Source organism: Varroa destructor, unplaced genomic scaffold (assembly GCF_002443255.2).
Source record: "Varroa destructor unplaced genomic scaffold, Vdes_3.0 BEIS01000007.1, whole genome shotgun sequence".
In the NCBI taxonomy this organism is placed as follows: domain Eukaryota; kingdom Metazoa; phylum Arthropoda; class Arachnida; order Mesostigmata; family Varroidae; genus Varroa; species Varroa destructor.
Window position 1 is genome coordinate 30,810,936 of NW_019211460.1, and position 21,552 is coordinate 30,832,487.

At 41.9% G+C, this 21,552-nt stretch overlaps 1 protein-coding gene and 1 long non-coding RNA gene across 6 annotated transcripts in view; one reads left to right on the forward strand and one right to left on the reverse strand.

Moving 5' to 3' along the window:
• Positions 1-21,552, forward strand: part of Slik (Sterile20-like kinase) — a 68,002-nt gene that overhangs the window by 24,868 nt on the left and 21,582 nt on the right. Inside the window, exon 1 of one of the 5 annotated variants that reach the window (XM_022816024.2) lies at positions 3,225-3,365. The exons of 3 other annotated variants lie outside the window; for them this stretch is intronic. Coding sequence is in view for 1 of the 2 variants with exons in the window: in XM_022816023.2 (XP_022671758.1) it covers positions 14,725-14,778 (54 nt within the window). In the remaining variant the exon portion in view is untranslated. Of the gene's footprint in view, positions 1-3,224; positions 3,366-12,297; positions 14,779-21,552 lie in introns of those variants that run through there. One more of the 5 variants, XM_022816023.2, reaches the window with a different exon arrangement.
• The window catches only part of LOC147754566 (uncharacterized), a 38,128-nt gene that overhangs the window by 480 nt on the left and 16,096 nt on the right, over positions 1-21,552 (reverse strand). The window contains exon 3 of the long non-coding RNA XR_015317903.1: positions 1,166-10,167. This is a non-coding gene — a long non-coding RNA (uncharacterized LOC147754566). The remainder of the gene's footprint in view (positions 1-1,165; positions 10,168-21,552) is intronic.

The following is a 21,552-nucleotide window of genomic DNA, read 5'->3' on the forward strand; positions in this document are numbered from 1 at the left end:
CAGAGATAACAAGAAATGCTTACGACGTGTTATTTGTAGATTATTATAATGCATTTATGAGCGGGTACGAAGTATGTAATGACAAGAAAAAAACTTCGCACATTACATGTTGTTTTTTATGTTTCTTTGTTTAACGTTACCCGTGGTGTTTTAAATTACGATATATAGCGTTAGAACATAAAAACAGATGCGAATAGTTAGAGACGCATGTCTTTCGTGTTATGAACAATGCCTATATCAGTAATATTTATTTTATGGTGTTTTTGCGAACCATATATTTATTTTAGCTTGATAACCAAATTAAAGTCATGATGCAATTGTTTTACAAACAGTGTTTTCTGGTGCCCTTAAATCCTAGTCAGATATTACAACAAGAAATGGTATCAGTCATTTAAATACGATTAACAATCAGTTGTTAATTTGCTTCATGCTTTGATAACAGCCCGCAACAAAATCTCGCTTCATTTCAATTGATAGTTATCGGCCGATTACTCCATTATCTAGCCATATACCGATTCATACCTTTATTGAAGGTAAACGTTGTGCAGTTAATCAGTATATCACACCCACCGATAAAAATCGTTTTCTAGTACTCAGAAGGAAAAATTATTAGGTAAAGGATATCGCACGTACTATCATTCATGACTAGATATCCAATTTACAGTGGCCCGGATGGTACCAAAATACAATAAGCATTTTTCCTCATTGCTCAATGTATATATCGTCAATACATAAGGAGACCTATCTATTGAGGACAGGGGACGCACTTTAAATATTGTAGCAAGCACAAATGCTATACTGAGAGAAACGGAAACTAATCTATATATATATATATATATATATATTGTTTCGTAAAGCCAGTTTTTTGACATACATAAATTAATGTGAGTCGAATGTCTCTGCTATGTGCTCACGAGATAATTATTACATACCAATAAGTCTGTTATTTCAGAGAAAAAACACTTTAAAAGGAAGACACAATTTGAAAATTGTTGTACACGCAGATGCGATCTACACGCACAATCTATATAGACAGCACGATTTACAACAATATAATAGTTAGCTACCGTAACCTGAAATATGTGCAAAATAGCAGATAATGTATAGTACCTAGCACATCATAACTTTGTCTCCATTAGCCGGCTTCTACAGAAAATGCGCTTACAATTTGGCCTTGAGAAGACTGACACGAAAATATCGTTTGGCCAGTATAATCGTTTTCGAAGTGAATAGTCACCGTATTGTCTTGCAAATTCGAACTGATTGCACGCGAACATCCAGTGACATTGTTTTTGTCACGTTGTAGAGCTCATTACGATCGGCCACCCGTTAATGACACACGACGAATTCCTTTAAATTACACCCCCAAGATCAGTTGTTACATTTCGGGTTTTTTCAAGAGCCGTACATATCTACATAGATACCCACCCACCAAATGATGTTTCTCTGCATTATTTTATGTTGCCGCATTAGTGTAATTCTCGTTCATCGTTCATAGTAAACGTAGTACTTAGAGGGGTCAATATATAGACAAGATACGTTTTAATGTATACGTAATAATAATACGTTAAAATGGTACACCCACTCTACTGATCTACAGCGCAAACTCAAACGAAATCGCGCCATTGCCATATTCCTTTTTGCCGCGTTACCTTTTCGCTAATTTCCCACGGCACCGTTACCAAGCTTGGGTACGTTTTTGCTGTGGTACCATTCCGACGCGGGTCTGTTGTCATTCGACGTGATACCTCTATTTAGCGGAGAGGTCCCCGCGTAAACACAGACCGCTGCGCTCCAATCTGGCTCAACTGACATTAGCCGCTAGTTCACTGGCTCCAGCGTCAATACAGGGAAGCGCCCGCAGCTGACCCCGCTTAGCCCCGGCCATTGCGTATATCGGTGCGATTGTCGCGGAGGGCCGCCGCTGCTGCTGATACTACTACTGTTCATATGGCAGCACGAGCCGTCTGCTCGAGAGGCGAGAAACAGGCAAACAAAGGCCGTTGCTTGTCGACGGAATGGTCGATTAAGGAGAACGGCAACATAGCCAGCAGTTGGGCTAGCAGCCGTCGCCGGAGCCGTCGCTGCCGCAGCGGCAGCAAAGGAACGAGTGAATGATCAAGAATCAACAGCAGCAGCAGCAAACGAACCAGCAAAACACCTCATGTAACAGTAGTAAATAGCTGACAGGGTATAACAACCCGAACTAGGCAGCGACCGAAAACGTTTCCTTGTCGTGTCGCGAACGGCTCCTGGATTCGAGCGAGGCACAAAGGTGAAAAACTTGTGAATAATTCGCTGCTACCGCCGGGGTTCCCTGAAATCTTCTGTGAGGATGCGAGTCAGTAGCGGGTGCCAGCTACGTTCTACATTTGCACGATCCGCAGTTGTTCACTGTACATATACAGCGAGCAGCAGGTTTTTCATTGTCGCCGGAGTTGGCTACCGATTTGCATTACAAACGCCACTGCAACGGAAGTAATCAAAAGTGAGCATCGCAATCAACGGGCGACAGCAGCAATTACGCAGTCGTTGGGGGTTCGGGTGGCAGGGCGACATCGTGCGCACGGAGCCGCTAGCCGTTGGTTGAGTCTTTTTTAACGACGTTGTAGCGAACAACTACCCCTGGCTGAGCCCAACTATGCTATCGACGTTCAATCTGCAGACCTACGCCCCGTTAACGTTTACGGCTTGTTGTGGTTGTAACGCTGTGGTACAGTACCGTGTTGCGAAGTGTGATATTTAACAAAACGTCGATCGAAAGCACGACAAAAAAGCGAATTTTTACAGAGGAACGAAACGTGTTTGCTGCTTGTGTCTCGTATATTCTACCATATTCTATTGTTTATGTATGCGCGTCAGTACGTAAGAATACGTGAGGGGCCTTCCCGTACGCTGAGCGCTGTTAGCCTGTGCATGTTCGAGTTCCTATTCCACGAAAAGCGGATGGCAGGACTACCCTGTTATTCAGTGGAGGCCTGGATATGTAGTGGATATTGTTTATGATTGTCTTAGAACGGAGTTACGGAGGTGCCGGAAATAGGTGTTATTTGTTCGTTGTCTTCTGGAATCAATGTGTGAGTGTGCTTCGACGCTAGTGACCGTAGCAGAGGTTTACTCGAAATGTGTGCTGATGTATGCATGCTATTTCATCGGAGTGACACAACTATCGTGGTGTCCGACGGCGGGAGTCAGACAAAGCAGGCTTGATAGCACCAACGGTCGACGGGAATAACGAGCCTGAAAACAACAACAACAACAGCACCAACGGAACTACTCGCCTTATCAACGGGCCATAGACACTGATGTTGTTGTTGTTCCCGCCTATCCTATGAATTTATTCTAACCCGACAGCTGTGCAAAGTGTAAGTTTGAATTTTCTGTCAATTAACAGGATGATTGTTAAACATGAATTCATATTGAATCGGATAATAAATCAGGGAAGCTAAGTACTTCTTTGTAAGTGTTGAATGTGTCGATGCTATTATCCTGATATCAGTTCGAAGGCCTACGAATTCTTGTGGAACTGAACCATTTATTCTTCCTCCACCTCGTATAAAATGCCTAAAATAGCTATAACAGAAAAGATCTGGATATCAAAAAGAGAGCTGTTTCTCCAGACAACATGATATATTCCAACACATTAAGCTGGAAGAGCAGTTGTTATTGGAGAAGTTTCGAATGGTCTATGGCATTATATATCTATGGCATTTTGTCAGCGTGCAGGAGCGGTCGGCAACCAGGTTTGCTGGAATTGGCCTTTCCGCCGGACAATGGCAATTCAGCCTGATAGGTGGTGGTGATTATGACAGAACATGTGACACATAGACGCCGTGCATTTGCCGACAAAAAATCAATACTTAGGTTGAACTACCACAAACTTGGTCTATTGACGGTTCAACAGTATGTAAATAGTTTTTTTTTTATTGTACAAAGAAGAAATAGCTTATTAAGATTTTGTCTTTTATTAGGCGTGGCGGGAGAATAGGATGTGACATAGCGTTGCCGCCGCTGTTCGAGGTTCACACGAACTGGATGAGCCGGTATCGGAGACCGGAGTACTATGTGAAAGAAATGCTGCAAAAGATGTTTTGAGAGATTTCTTCCAAACAACGTGTACGGCTTTTTCCTACTTTTGGCCAATGATAGGGCCAGCATGTTGGCTATTCGACGAGTTCAGCAGTCGGAAGAATCCAAAGTCTTCGATGGCTAAGGTCTAGCATTGAAATGTCATACTTCATACATAGAGGTTAAGTACCTCCACCAATTGTCCACTCCAGTAATCCGCCTCCCTGCCCTTGCACAGCTGATTTCTACGCTAGATCTGATATCACAGCGTATTGCTTTTTTCATTGTCATCGACAAATAGAGTAATAGAAAACTTAGCTTTTCCCCCATGGTCTTTATATGAATTGACCCAAAATATGGCGGCTATCGCTGTTGCTGGTAATTAACCCTGTTATGCAGTTATCGTCCTACTAGACAGAACCCCCCGTAATCTGCCATTGCCTGTGAGTACGATTCGTGCGTATTTGTACTTGTCTATTTGTGGAGGTGTATGTGTATTCGACAAGAAAGGTGTTTTGCCCGTTGGATCTAGCTGTCGGCTAAGTTAAACTTGACGCTCGACTTAAAGGAGCAACAGAAGCAGTACTAGTCATATGAGTTTTTTTGTAGTGGTCGCTGGGGGCCATTTGACAGTGGCACGGCGGCTGTATAGTGCGTAGGATACGGTGCACTCTATTATGGATGTCATCAGTTGCATCTCTGCCATGTAGCCTTAATACGGAGGCATCATTCACTAAGTTGTCGCTTGCAGCCGCGCGTCTTCTGCAGAATTCCATGGATGTCTGGACATCTCGCCATGTTCGCGGCGGGTATCGCTGTGTTGTTAAGGCAGCTACTACAGCTGTTGCAGCTATTGGGGCAACAATGTTCGCGGTAGCTAAAATTGCCGCTGCCGCTCGCATGAGAGACGTGCCAGTTTTGATATTATTGGTCCAGTAAAGTGAGTAACGGAAAAACAGTTTGGCCCTTCGTTATACGATGGTTTGCCGGCCGGGTCGGCCGTCCGTCCCTCTCGAGCTTTTCATGCCACTTTTGGGCAGCAGCACAACAACACCAACAAAAACAACGATCGCAGCAGGTGAAACAGAATGAGTGCGCGACTCGTGGCCACTCACAAAAAAATGTATCATGAGCCACTTAGTAGAAATGAAGACCAACTGCGGCCGAGTTCTCACAACTAAGGCGCGTCGTGGTAACAGAAGCAATATCTGTACATAAGTGGTGAGGCAAGCCTGTGACTGACACGAGCAATAACCCACTGAGAAACGACAACCGACTATCGAAAACTTAGAGTCTATCACTGCCACACGAAGGCAAAGAGACCGAAGGCCAGCAAGCCATGGCGTGGAGAACAGCCGAACTGGGTTTGCCTTAACCAATCGATTGTCGAATGCTTTGTAGTCATCGTACGAAGCACATATGGTATAGGCATGGGTGCCTGCAAAATTCAAGCGCAAAATTTATTGATTGATAGGCTTGCTGTTACCGTATTGGTCAGAACGCACTGGTTAGTGAATTCCGAAATAGGTCGAAACAATGTGATGTGTGTTTCGGTTGTTTCTAAATACAGGTTTCCAGCTTCATTGGATCTGTACCTAGATGAGAGAGGCTGGTCGGATAATTAAAGCTAGTACAACGGAAACCTTAATCATGTGCAAAATAGTTCAGATGTTTCGATGACTGCGTGATAAGTAAAGCCTTCATATCTAGTAGGCTTCTGTATGTCGTTTTTCATCTGAAACATGGAGGATAATTTGAAACCTTCAGAGGGAAAACCAGAATTTCTGGAAAGTGGCATACCAACGTATGAAAATGTAATTATCGTCATTCTATACTGTTTCTGTAGCACCGTGTTGAGCTCTTCGTAAAGTTATTTTAACGACTTCAAAGTTGACAGACGAAAGCACAGTCTGCTTGTTTATACATGAATTATCGAAAATATAACATACCCAAGGTAACGCGGTATTGTAAGATCCGTGTAACAAATTTCTACTTAAGTGGGGTTTGTCATTTTTGAGAATAAGCAGGAATTAGACTGATGTGTGCCTAGTTTCATGGTAGGCATAGATTTCTTTCAGCAACCATGACTCACCAGACTAAGGAAACTAAACTTTTTACCAGTCGATTATAGATGGCCTTGAAACAAATAAAACAGAGCAGTTTTAAATAAAAAAAAAGAGAGAACGAAGAGCTAACAGGAAATCGTCCAGTCTCAAACTAATGTGACATATTTCAACTGGTGTTTGCTGAAGGCTTAATTTGTTTAGTTGCCTGCTCGGAACATACCATTTAATATACGGAAATAATGGTACAATCTGTTACGCTTCAAAGAATTGCTCCATTTTTCGAAAAGGGTACACGTATGTATGTTTTCAAGCTGATTGTACTTGATCTCAAGTAGGTTATTCAATAGTTTTCGGTAATCTTTTACAACGCTTTAAATCATATACGATATATTACAATGCCTGTAAGTAGTGGAGCTTTTTCATGCCTAAATATACTCAGTCATGTCTGCCTCCGCAAAACGTCATACACAGCAATTGGAGTGCTATAGCTACAAAAATATATGTGCATTGTATAATTAATAATATTAAGTAATGTGCATAAATTATTATATAGTTTTATAATGTATTCATTAATTCCAAAACAATTTGTCCATTACATCCAATAATACTTCTTCAAATCTGTGTATGTGGCTTACTTCTAACAGTTTTGAAGTTGACACACGAAGGCAATATATGCTTTTCTTTGACGCGAACAAAATACAAATATCTTAAACAGCAAACAACTCGTCGACCGTTTGAAAGTATTATTACTTATAATGATGGGAAGTAGTACAGGGTTATTGTTACAGAGTAGGTTACATACATTGATACGATTTTTAAACTATTATTGCCGCCGTTGCTGATCGCATTCAAACGTTACTCAAATGATACCTATACACCTAAGTAGCGACACCCCTACTTACAATAAGTTCCACGATTGGTTTTATCGAAAGATGGTGGCGGCAGAAGGCGGCGGACAGTGTGCTGGATAATGGATATCGCTATATATATATATATAATAGAGCGAGTGACGTGACTGACGTGGAGTCGTGAATTTTCTGAGTGATGCTGCGTAGCAGTCTGACATCCGGTGCCTACTGAACGTGCCATGGCGTTGCTTTCCAATACTGAATCAGCTCTATCAACTACAGCTGCGTAGGATTAAGTCGTTTGGATGTCTCTTGCGTCAGGCTGAGCGATGCTACCATTTCCCGTGGCGATTGTGTGAGCTATGTGTCCAATGCAGTATTTCCAAGACCGTACGATGAGGTAGAGTTAGTGTCATCGACTGGTAGTATTAGGTGTAGCATCGGTATGGTGCAGCCTATGGGCGGAAAGTTTTCGTTGACCTTGGAATGCCCCCGTTTGGCGGTCATGTTTTGCTTTCAGTCGTCCAGGCAATGAATCTAATAAGCGATTTTTGGTTCACATCTGTTGAGGGGGATTTACGGCTATTTTCGTCTCTACATCAAGTTTCATTGATAGTGACAGTTTAATGGTATCTGTACACTGGTATAACCTGTGTCTGGTATAATGTTGAGGACGAATTGATTTCTAACTTAAAATAGTATTCAAACGAATCTCAGTTTATAATAATAATAATAACAATAATAAAGGAGAGTTCCTCAATAATTGGAACTTGGAAGTTTTAATCAACCTGTGCAAATACTGTGTGAAAATTTTGGCGAACTTGGACCTACGGCGTCATCCTGCAGACGCAGGTAGTTGAATAATATCGACTCGATGATCAGTCGATAATCACAGCTGGTTCTTCTATTTGCCAACACTGGTTTATTCACCTACACTGCACTGCTTGTTAACTTGCTTTGTGGAGATACTTTTTACAATGCGCAACTGCTGGTGCAGCCTTTGTAGCCATGGAAACATCATTGCAGATTATCTGTTATGTTTGAATACGACAAACATATGTACCAGCGAAAATTACTACCAAGGGACAAACGTTTGGTGGAAACGCGGAAATCCTACAGTTGTTCAGGTTGGTTCTGCATTAGTAAAGGAGCCAAGAAGTATGCCGAGGCAATAAGCAGATAGTGTTAGTCCAGTCAAAATGACTCAGTCATAGGAAATGCCGGTAGCCAACGCCTTGATGACGACAGCCCCTAGAGACAACAATAACACGAATTATCCTAAGAAAATATCGTTATAAAGGCCTGTTTCCGATTCTGTGTAATCACGACGAATCAACAACATTTCAGTGCATTTCGTTGCAGTATCGGTATGACTTTCCATGAGACGTCTCTGGGTTATATCGCCAGTTACCTTGAAGCAAGAGATCGTGTAGAAGGATATCGAAAAGTTGAAAACGGGATGAGACAATCGGTTAGTGATCTACAGCTGCATGCAAGGTGAATTGGATGTTGAGATCCAACAGTCAATGGCTGTTAAAGGTAGTCCCTGCACACGTGCGAGTGCCAGCGATGGCAATGGCTTCATTCCAAAGACGTTTACGATGACTGTAAGGACAGGGGCAGTGATGACGCGAGCTCATTGGAGGCTAATGAGAATGATGCTGACAGAGATAATGAAAGTAGCACAGAAGAGTTTGATTACCCAGTGTTTACAGATGGGAGCCGACTAACGGTAAAATTATGTCACGAGACTTAGGTCTGTTCTACTATAGAATGTTTATGGGCAATGAAAGAGGATGCAAGTTCGGCACTGACAAAACAACAAGTTAATGCAGCAATAAGTGCCAGAAAAGTGTTATTTCTCTGTACTCACAATCAGCCCTGGAGCTGTCTAGCTAACGGAAACCTAATTTAACTTAAAAAGGTTCTAGACAATTATAAAGGCCATGAGTATCTTAGCAAACATATTACCAGTGTATCTTTCATTTTTTAAATAACACAAAAAGTTGAGTTGTTTTATTACTTATTATAACTTACTATTACTATGACTATTATTTAGACGCTGACTGCAGCATATGACGATGACTAATGTAAAGTGAATTGAAAGGCTCAGACATAATCTGTGATGTATTGTATCAGGGAGGAGCTATGGCGTCATATTCGTTTGTCATTGGGACTCGGATGTATGATCGAAGATTTCATGCATGACGTATAGCCATAAATCAAGCTTAGTCAAAAATGCTAGCTTAGTTCAGAATGTCCCGAATGGGCATCCCGCACCGGAAGAAGCTAGAATTATGGGTTTACCGTTAGGGCTCTACGACAAACATTTTAACAAAGGCTACGGCGCCTAACTGAAACTTTGTGACGGCCGTTGACTTCTTCTTTTGATGAAGTGTCAAACAAATCTCACTCGGCCATATTTCCTAATGCTTAATTTAAAGTAAGTTGTCGACCTTTGTTTATCCTAGGCAGACGTTTTCAGTTTTCGATTCTTCACATCGTCAAAACAAGTGTTAACGTATAGGCTAACAGATCTACAAAATTGACACCTATCAACTTATTCCAGTGTTAAAAAATTATTTCAAAAATTAACAGAAAATTTTCGTCATATAAGAAAAAAGTCAAGTAAACATTCTTCACCATATATGTCTATTTTACTTAGGCGAAGATCTAATTTTCAGAGTTTCGGAAGGTATTTCTAATTTTTATGCTGGCTGCAGGTTAATCGTGCTTAGCAGTAAGGACATGCTGATTACTTGTCCGCACAACTACCATAAATATACCATACGCATATATCCACTGTAAAAAATTCGCTTACACGTAAATACACTGTGCCAGAGCGAATTGTTCTTCTAAAGGAGTTGAGTCGAATAATAATAGTGTAGTCATTGGTTTATGCAATCCTATTATAATTTGGCTAGATCTACGGTCAGTTTCTGGTTCATTTTCTTTGATTTCTTCATTGTATTGTACAACTTATTGCCGGATAATTACTTCTGCTTGTTATTGTTGATGTTTTTGTGCGATTCGTTCACCGCAGTTGTTCGTTCTGTCTCATAATAGCAGCCCACGCAAGTAGAAAAACATCCGGCTGGCCGCAGTAAAATGCTTAAATATACGCACGCCGCACGATCTGGCCGATGTAGGTGGATGCTGCGAGTCTTGTATTCAACGTCAGATTCCTGAAAGAAATTTAAGTTTCGATGTTTTCCTTTTTTTTTTTGTTGAATTTGAAAACAAAATTATGACAAAAACAGAGCGATGAATTGCGAAATTGGCCATCATAGTACCGAAGGCAGCCAGGTACATAAACAAACAATGCTATAATTATTTAGTTGTATTTAACTCTCAGTGGCCAGTCAGAGATGCCTGTAATCATAGCAGCAGTATAACGAAGGCGTTTCCTGACTGAATGCAACCAACAAGCATCTCAGCTACTGGTGCTGCGATGAACTGTAGCAAACCAGCAGCATCTCTGATGGATGTCCTATGGCATAATTCTCTTGAATTTCCCGTCGGGTACTGCCGTCGAGGGTTGCGCCAGACAGCCGGCTGACACGAAATGGATTAACAGCACGTTTGATTACAAACCTAAACTACCTCACGCGTTGCTATGTTTAGCAGGTACAGACGTTAATACTGCACCATTACGAGGATGGACTATAGCCTAAAGTAATGTGTGGTGTTGTGCCGGTGGCCAGTGTATGCTAATAATTTATAACTGTCTGCGTCTCCTGTGGTTGACTTATAGGACATAGCTGTGGTGTACTGGTTGATAGGAAAGAAGCTCAGAGGATAACCAAACCCCATATATATGTATACATATATATATATGTATGTAGACATATGTGTATATACCGCATACCCGGGTGTGCGGTCGTACTACGTATTCTTTGACGTTACGTTTTTGTAGCTATGAAAAACTCTTTTGTTATAATAGGAACCTCTGTACTGTTCCAAAGCAAACTGCCCCGCGGTTGCTGTGGCAGGTTAACGAACGATGGTCTCTGCGAATGCGTCTCCTTGTGCCTTTTAGTGTATGTGTGAATGCTTATGAGTGTAGGGCGGTGCTCTTTCTATATGTAAAGTGCTTAAGACTTCTGGCTATCGGTAACACCGCCGGTGGCAGCGTGTTGCATCTCTCGTAGAACGATGACAACAAAGTCCACGATCGGATTGACAGGCAGGAGACGAATTTCCGCCATCCCTGCTGAGTTTCCACAAAAAGTGACTGCTAGCTCAAGAATCTGTTGCCTGTGTCGCCTTTTCCGTTGTTATGTTTTTGGGTTCATTGAGTATTTGGCCCGTCAACGACGCCGTCTCTCCGTTTTCATGGATGCTATCCATCCATGTCGACGTAGTGCCGTAATGTTCGGAGCCAGATCTGTCCTCTCCGTGCATTCTGAATCTTTCGGAGTCAGTGTGTGACCACGAAACCTGATGAAGCAGTATGTCTTAAAGTGAACGTCCCTGGTAGTCGACACTAGAAATAATCAATGACGGTGGCAAGATTATTTTGCTCTTGTAAATGTGTTGATAAAACAGTGTATCATCCTGAACGCCTTTGATTAGTTAGTATTTAAGTAATTATTAAGCGGCTGGGGGTTTGGACACGTTTGATCTGCGTGAGAATCGTATTGTGTAGCGTGACGAGTGACGCACTGAAGAGGTGCCCAGACATTCTCATTGGCACTTTTAATGGGGCCAGAACCAGGATTGTACAGGAGTTGCAGGAGTTGTGCCACTTACGGTCGTTTCAAACTCGTAGTCAACAGTTTTTTGTTATCCTTATCGACTATATTATTCTGGAAAAAAAGAATATAAGCGTTCTAACTAAAGCGTCGCTTGAGCTAACAGTTGTACTCTCGCAGAAATGCTTGTTTTAGACACTACTGTGACTGTCATTGAAGCTAAGCGTGGAACTTTTAAGAAACATCATTTTCATTGAACTGCACTAGATTTACATCTGCGGTAACGCTGCTGTCGAAAGGGCGATACCCTGATAAGTCCTTTCTTGCACAGTACTCCAATAAGGGAAATTTCGGACATCGCAAAGCTATACGAACGGTACGTGCATCTGCCCCTGCAACACTGATAGAGCCAACCTTATTTTCGCTGTCTGAAATGTCGAATCGAGTCTGTGCAAGATACTAAAGACCGCGGTGTTTTTTATCGATTCATTCTGTATCTTTCATTATTGTATCAACTGAAAAAGCAGCGATGGGAAGACATTTGTGTACATCTACTCATTTGGCGCGTGCCGGCTAATCAACTTCTGCGCGGAGGCTTGTTATGTCCAATAACAAGCTTCTGCCTCTTAGTAGTTGACGCTGTGATTTGTGCATTTGTGCTGATTGAACTGCTTTATTGAGCTTTTTACATTAGGGTCTAATGTCGTTTTCGTCCCGCCCACCTAGAAAATGCAGGTACACAGCGCTGATCATAAGTTAGCTGAGTTAGCCAGCAGCATGACACGGGCGTTGATTATTGTTTACCAGCAAACGACACGTAGTGCAATTCGGTCCATTCGTCTCTAATACGCTCCAGAATTGCTTCATTTTAAAAGGGCTTCTTGGTCTCCTCTTTATCCTGCTGCTAGAACGTGCCGCAACAGCACGATCGACACAATGGAACGATCCAGCAACCTTGTACGTCTTTAAGCCACTGTCAGTACAGGTCTCTGTATAGACTAAGCTGTTGCCATCTACATTCGGTAGCCGAGAAACAAACAGTTTTTACTGCCGTATCGTCGGTAAAACACGTGTGACTACGAGCCGTTTGTAGGCGTGATGGCTGTACAAAGGCAACAGCAGTAATGCCGAGGAAAAACTACTACAGTGTCGTCTACAGCGTCCGTTCGACTACCTTGTATCGGCGAAATTCACGATGGCACTGTGGCTGCAGTAGATGGCAAGGTGTTACCTTAATGATGACGCTAGCGATAGTTTGCGGCCATTGAGCCGTCCGCAGGATCAGGCACAGGGAATATACAGCGAGGAACGTTGGTGTTACTGGTAGTAATGGCCTGATGTGGTCATGGTGATTATTTTGCTCCATCTGTTCAGAGCCACTGAGTTCGTTAATGAAGCTGACGATAATACGGACGGCCACCCTGTCAATATCGACGACGAGTACTAGGTACATCGCAGATCTACTCGGACTGCCGTCGCGGCAGAGATACGGACAAGGAATGCTGTTGGCAAAACAATTGCAATAACAGTAGTAATAATACGTGAGTCTAAGAAAGACGCGTTAAATAAAATTGATTGGCTGGTGGCGTTTGGATACGCTACAAAGCAGAAGAAGCGGACGCCATTTGCTGAGTGAGCGCTGGTTTTGTCTGACCAAAATATATTACCGTCCGTGCCTATAACACTGTGATAGTGTAACACGCTTTGTTTGGTGGGTAGTAGAAGGAAAGTCAGATGACGTAGGATCTCGAAAAATCTCGGTTCAGTATGATACATATTTGCTCCATGGCGACTTGACCAGAGGAAAGCGGAACGTGATAGAAGATGGAGTGATGAGGTATGAAAATACGGAACCGCTATTGTGCCAGCGAAATACAGCTAGTACCAATCGTTTCCGTTCTTCACGCTCTTATTAGGCTGAGTTCAACATGTCGAAATTGAGCGGGCACACCATGTTTGCCATCGAAATATCTCTATGTACAATCGAAATAGAAGCTGATTTAGCTGAAATTCTGAAGATCTGACTATTTGTCATCAGAGGATAAATGCTGTGAGTGCCGGGTGCCATACCGACCGGAGTTGTTTCTACCAGTTAGCTATCGATTATGCTACATGTAACTAAGTAGAGTGAGAACCCGTGCAAATAAACACCGAGTACTAGAATATCGTCCGCGTAGCAACCGCTTGGAACCATCAGGAGTGAACTCTAGCTGTTTATGAACTAAAACAAACCCTGTACAAATCGCTGTAGATAATATGGTAAGGTAACCATATGGCATGATCGAACAGAAGAAATATCTAAGCCGCCAGATCTCTAAACATGTGTAGTAGAGGGCGGAAGATGCGTCATAGCTAGAAACGTCTGGATTCCACGTAGCATTCGACGACGCGAGAGAAGCATACCTTGCATTAGCTCGATGGAGAAGCTATTCAAAGCCACAAGGAACGTGCAAGTGTGGAAATAAGAGGCAGATATCGAGAAGAGGGCGTTCTTCCTTTCTTTTTTCTGTCCCCCATAGTCTCAGAGTTGCGTAGGTGTGTTTAATTTTATGTACGGCTGACGAGTCATTTCGAATCATCCTCTACTTTATTTCTCGACAGAAAGTGTGCGAACTATATTTGTGCATCGAGGTGTACGCTAACGTCTATATGGATCAGTGATATTGTTAATAGCTATACAATTAGTTAAAGCTTGCATAGGGGAGCCTGCCGGTTTATACCCTTATAGAAGTGACATCCTTCAATGATAAGCAATTGGCAACATTGAACGTATTGTGTAGGCGTTAGCTGAATCGTACCCGGACCAAACTGAAGAAACATGGCAACGCTTGGTTGATTGATAAGTTTGCTTAGAACTGTTTTGATCTTTTGACTGTTTAACAACTGTTTCCTGATCAAATCAAGCGGCTTATGATAGTTAGCGCTGAGATTATGCTATTGGAAGTCTAGGCGTGTTGATATGGCCCGAGTAGCGATGTATGGGTAAACTAGAGGCTCTCACTAGCGGGTAGAAGCGTCCACTATAGAAACCAGCGAACTGTACTCATAATGGAGTTCCCAGTGTCGGTAAACTACCTTTGCTGTGTACCAGCGTTCTGTCGGGTGAGTAACGGTGCGGTTAAGGTTGATTCGCCGAAGGCCGATATCATAATAATAATAACAAAAAGAAAACCTTACATTTCGAGAATCGCCAATGAAAAAAAACGATACAAATGAAACGAATAATTATCATCATAAAAATAGTTACTTTGATTAGTTCAGCTACTTAGCTGACGTTGGCATTTAACCCCGACTAAATTGAACTATACCTGCAATAGAAACGCTGCGTATTAGGGAGAGGTTATTTGAAAACGTTCACAGTGTCATTTGTTTTTCGTACTAGTAACACAATTAATTAGCATAGTGATATACTATTAACAAGATCTTCTGTATTACTGTTAAGGTTTGCAATTACGTAATGGAGGAGGAATGCAAATTACGGAAACGACCATATTCCTATGTTGTAATCTATATTATACTCTATCTAATTTGCTCGCACGACGAAATGCTGTTGTACGTACTATATATATATATATATATATATATGACGCTTACGCAGATGTTTTACGCAAAATAATACATCACTTGACTAATTATAATATTAAATATGGAACAAATTGGCCACTGCGGTAATCGGGGTCATCGACTGGATGCATGGGTTCAATTTAGAGTCGCATTGCGAAACATATTTTTGGTTTTGCTTTTTCCACTGTTGTAACCCGGGGAAAGGTCACAGGATTAAAGGTGTATTCGTCTGTTAGCTGTTATCTAGTACAAATGGGTAAACAGTTTAGTACTTTTATACGGTGCAATAATGCAAGCTTTAGAATTTTATTTGAAATAATTGATTTGGCAGTTATTCGATACTGTATAGCACACAATAGCATGCAACGACTATACAAGTGATTGTTAATGCTGCGATTCGGCAATTAAATTGGCCTCTTGGCCGGTCCGATCGGGTCGAAGAAAGCAATACCACGACACAGAGCGGAAATCGGCTGTTTGTTGGACGTAACTAAGTGATCTTGTTGATCCATTTAAACTGCAGCTCCGTAGACCAGCTTTAGCCATCTTGTTTTCTGGTTGGTAATTGGCTAGCTGTCTGCAGCAGTGTATGTCTGCATATCTAAGGCGATGATTGCTATCGCAACTGTTATACGTGGCTGAACTGTTAGTTGACGTTTAAGTTAGTGTAGTGTGTAAGGGCAGATCTGAAGGTACACTGCCTCTCATGACCTATCTATTGGTTGTATTTATAAAATACGTACCCGTGACAGTTGTGAACTGTCCCACTTATTGACAGCGAGAGGAACGGTGGCGTCCCCTTTTCAGATAGAGAAGGATAAAATTTTTAGTTCTTGTGACGGTGCAGCAATAACGTTTTCGCCGACCAGACGTAGGGTGGGTTGAGTGTGGAATGAAGAATGGACATGTTTCGTTGTGTGCAGAAAGAGGCCAGCTGTCTAAAACAGTCCTTAACTAGGACGGAATTAGGATGGTAACGGGGGGAGGGGATAGAGGAACAAAAACGATTTTTCCTTTCTACATTGGTCTTTTTTTGAATACGGGTTATTTTGAGTTTCGAAACTCGAAAATTAGTAACGGCATGTTTTCTTCAATGTTTAATCCCAGAGGGAGTTTGCCTGCTTCTTCGCTTCCTTCATCGACACTAATTGAACGCTAAATCATTCTCCTTTTTTTTCCTTTTTTGGCTTACCCGAATGGATACGACAAGACCAGTCATTGCTTGCATGATCTCCTATAATAGTAATACGTGACGGACCGAACGGCCATCATGATATTATTATCGTCATATACATTGAAACATAGAAGAATAAATTACAACTTTATCTGCAAATAAATGTCCTTTTGCGTGTTAGCAGTATGCGCAAAGTCATGCGCAGTCATTTCGAATGCGAACTTTAACCTACTACCTGTAGCTATTTATTAATTACTGACTGTGTTCCTCCAATAAAGTGAAGAGGATTTAGCGTTAGTTCGTTGTTTTTGTGCTTTGCGTCCTTTTCATCAAGCCGAAGCGGATCGAATCGACTCCTGCTGTCAAACCCCGTGCGACACTGTTGAACGGATTAGAATTCGTTCGAGGGTTTTCGCCAATAGAACTATTGCGTTTGAATTTTTTTTCGGCTGCTGTTATTCGGTAGGCTTTAGCCCGTCTGATTGTCCTGTCCTTACACGATGTGGCCAATGTACGTTGGCAGCTGACCTCGTGATCGCGCCCTCATCGGCCGCGAATGTGTTACTTTCCGCGTGATCGCAGCGGATCCACTGTTGACTGCTACAAAGCACTCCGTTCAAATGCGCCTATGTGTATATCGAAAATCTCCTTCCTACTATAGCTATGATTAGTACCAGCTCTTTGGGCATTTTCAGTACTCGAGCTAAATATCAATTATATCTATTTACGATAACATCAGAGAGTCACTGTAGTGACAGCAACGTGTTTTGTCGTAGCGGCTGCGTCGACTGCGCTGGCTAATGCTCTTTCCGGATCGTACGCACCATACACCCTAATGGTAAATAGAATCAGCCGATCAGTGAGTGATCTTGGTCACTGTTTATGCTGCTGGATTTGTTACGTAGAAGTGACCAGCTGCACCTCCTATACATATATTCGTAATGGTTATTTCCTAATGATGGATTCTTCAGATGAAGGTACAGCTTCCTCCTGATGTTATAAATACCACTATTTTTAATATTTGGGCGCGAGTCATACTTTAGCCGAAAACGACGCACATCACTGGACATGGAGCTGAAATAGAAGCGTCATAAATAGAAGCCTTTGTCTTACTAGTGATAATCCTACAAACCTAGTGACTGTCTCGCGAATGGGGCGTCAATACTGCAATCGCGTCACTTTGTCACTTCGTGGCATGCGCGAAATTCATATTTATATTGAAGTAGAAACTGGTTATTGCTGTCATTTATTGGTCTACGAATGAGTAATGTGGAAACGAACAGAATATACTTTGAGCTGGAGTGGAGAAAGATCGTCTATACGTATCGATCGAAATGGCAACGTTGCAAACAGATTCTGCAAGCGTGAATTGTTAAAACAGACTGCCACAAAAATTACGTGCTTCTCGCGCTGAGCAGACAGCGTGTACACGATAAGTTTAGTTATGTGCTAGTTAATATGGAAGGTGTATTTTTCTAGACGTTCCAATTCCATGTTTTGACCTTTCTTGTACCAAATGTACCGTGAGTGCAACCTGCGCTTTCCTTCACAAGCTAATCCGCAATTAGCTTTCCGACTCTTCGGAGTTTCCTTCCAAGAGATGATTCAGTGGATTTGGCTGAGGTTTTTCTAGCGCAGATTCAGCTGCTCTTATGCCAATTGCCTGTTTACACGTCTGTCGAATTCTTTTTGTAAAACCTTTATCATCATCTGTCAACGTTAGGGCTCACAGTGACACGCCTATGATTCGTGGCTTCTACGCAGAGCAACGCATATTATCTCTCCCAAATCATATTTGGTTCACGTCGAGTTCGGGCGGGAAATTCAAAACATCTTTTTCAAGGTTATAAGCGATCGCCACAGAACGCCAAACGCCAAAAGCTGAGGCCGGAATAGGTTGCACTTTTGCAGGTTGTTAGTTATTCTGTATGTAATAATAATAAAGAACTTTGTTTTCATTTAATGGCCTATCGCTCTGCTTTGCCAGGTAAGCTTATATAGGAAACGTTTAGATAGATTTGGGAATATTATAGGATGAATTAGAGCAGTCATAAAACCGTTAAGTAAATGACACGGTTGGGCTGTTTTTCATTCATGTTCTGTTCGTGTTTTTGTAAAGCAGCATGCGTCGCTTGGATTAACTGGAACGAAGCGTTCACCGGGAATTTCCGTGGCACAGCTTTTAATAAAACCATCAATGTTTCGTTACGCAAATGACAAATAGCTTTTTTTTTTCTACGGATGGATATGCCTCTTGCAATTGATGTAAATTTGTTTTCGAGTTCCTCTCTTAAACATGCACAAGCTAGACTAGATTAGTCGTCGCAAGTGCTTAATTAAAATATAATATTTTAATGTTCCCAAGAGAACTAAATTTAATTGGGGTAGTTCAGTTCGGAGAGTTCCAAGAGAAAATTAAACCCTTTGAACACTTTGAAAGTAAAGTGTTCTCTAGGCCGACGAGCGACTAATCGGAAAATGCAGTTCTCTGCATTTTCACTATACTTACATAATCTATCACTATACATAATATAATAAGTAGCGTCATGAAGAACAGTTTCGCGAACAGTAAGTTCGGACATTACAAAGGCACAGTGAAGCGCTCACAGGTCAACCCCTAATAAAATCATCAAAGTCCGTTCAAATTTGGTTCCACTTTCCGGCGATAATTGATGTTGGCAGTGACGCATCTCTAAGTAGCTGCGAAAAAGTTGGACGGGCCTGCAGGCTAACCCTAACGTCAAACGAAATGTGTTGCCGTGCTGCGTTATAGTACATAAACGAAAAGCCACTAATGTGAAATGCCAGAAACTCGCCAAGAAAGCATATTATTAATCTATCTTTTTATGAAATTTCCATACACATATATATATGTACATATATAAAGTGCTTTAATATCGTAAAAAGGTGCGCAAGCAGGTGCAAGACGCAGCAGCAGAAATAGCCTGCTATAGTCAATTCTGCTCCATGCCGCGTCATGTTTAAGGGCTTACTACAATACTACTCCTGAGAAGAGGCACTGGTCGTGCGAAACGCATTGCATGATTTTAGTTTGATCAAATTTAGCTGAGTATCAACGTTTAGTTTGTTTGATTTTGGTCTAAACCATGATCATTTATGCCGTTGAAGAACAAGAACAAGTTTTTAAAATCATCTGTTTGTCTGTATTGTTTTTATTATTCGCATCACAATGTCTTATAGGAACACCAGGGAATTTTATGAATGCAACTTTTTAGTTCAAACTTGAGTTCTCAGTGACCTTTTGTGGGATAGAGTATAAAATGTGCTCTGAACCATATTCCTGACATTGAATCGGGCAGATGAGACTACAGTAATTATTTATTCAGCTGCAAAGCATGGCTATGATTTTTTCGATATTTTAAGTAAATGAGCAATAGAGAATACCGTAGATCCAACTGGTCGCGGTTTGAATAAACCGGACAGTCACGTTAATAAAAACAGCGTGTAACGATTGAAATGAGTTCTTAAAATCATTAACAAATTTAGTAGAAGCGTCTGAATGGCCAAGTGATTACTAAATATTGGCTAGCATTTCTCCAGACGAATTTACTGTTTCTTGTGTCCTATTGACGCACATAACGTTATGTTAACACACTTCCACTATATATATGTGGAAATTATTGAACACGTAATTTTGTTTTGCAATATTGACAGCCATAAGCTTGGCTTTATGCTTGAACTCTTTGTTTTATAATATAAGGATAAATGACTTTTTTGACAATAAACCAAGATCACACACAGTTGTTCTGTCCGGCAACATGAACGTTCCCGTTGTAGAGCATTCATTCTGTGCTATTGAAATTCCTTTGGGGGTCGACCTTCTCGGTTCCTGGAAAAACTGAAAAGTCATTGCGTCTAAAGTCGTTTTTGACCACTACTACGAAAGCCGGTGAAGTAAGCGAGTTCAGTCAGCAGCATCCATATATGATTTCCGGGTATTTTCTTACTCTTGTCTTAATATAGAAAAACTCTACATAGAAATCGTTTACTGCAATAGTAGCGAATCATTCTATTTAGTTGCATTAGCAGCGTTAGCCGACTGGTCATAGCAGTAGTAGTAATGAAGAATGTATGCATACGATAATAATAGTAGTACTATTATTATACCGTGTTTTCTGTTGGATCTAGCTGTTTCTTTCCCGTTTTCCTGCTTATGAACGGACAATCGAATCGAGTAAACCAACACTAACAACGACCCCGGCAAGGAAAAAATAATCAGGCAATCGATAGCCGCAGTTGGCGCTAGGTCCCGGCCTGAGCGCTCTCTTCCCCTCCAGCGATAACTGAGCAAGCTTCCCATGAATTACTTCTTTCACTTGTGACGGACCCGTAATTCATAGTACGTTCGCCCTTGATTTTCTTTCGAAATGTTTCTTTTGTTGTAAAACACGGGAAAATCTTTGTTCTAGCAATCACTTAGATTAAATCCACTGGACATTGACAATCGGCGCTCTTCGTCGCAGCTAGTTCATTTCTCCCGAATGGGGTCAGTTGTGTCGCGTCACTACAACATGGCTCGCCCGTAGCATGTAACCCTGCATGTGAGAATGAATGACTTGCTAATGAAGTTAAGCGGGCTGGGTGGGAACCGGGGCAGACAGAGACCAAATTGTGGCTAGGTTACGTTCGCGAGACGATACCGATCGTTGAAATTCCGTAAAGGTCATCATCGCGGTTGAACACCGGCCAAACCGTAAGCGACGCAACGGCGTTGCTTGAGGAGTGGCGTCGCCAGAGTTAATGCGACTGGCGATGCTGATGCTCGATTACTATCGTGCTCTAATGGTTCAATGGTCGCAGTGGTAAGCCACTCTGAACACAACGACTTACCACTGCGACGACCCCGAGTAGTACTACTGTTTGTGTCACTATAACTGTTTGCTTTTGTGTTTACCACTGACGTCGAGGTGATGAAGGACAAGCCCAACAGGCCGTTGCTTGTCCCGTCGATGCACGTGAACCTCGTTTACCTGCGCTCTAATTATAGCCGTGTTGGTGTACTCCTTGTGCAAGTGCTTCCCACGTTCGTGCTCGAACCCGGTGGCGGCGAAGGGAAACGTGGCATCGTCCATGCTACTGTCCAAGCCAGCGGATGAATACAACTGAGGGTGGCCTCG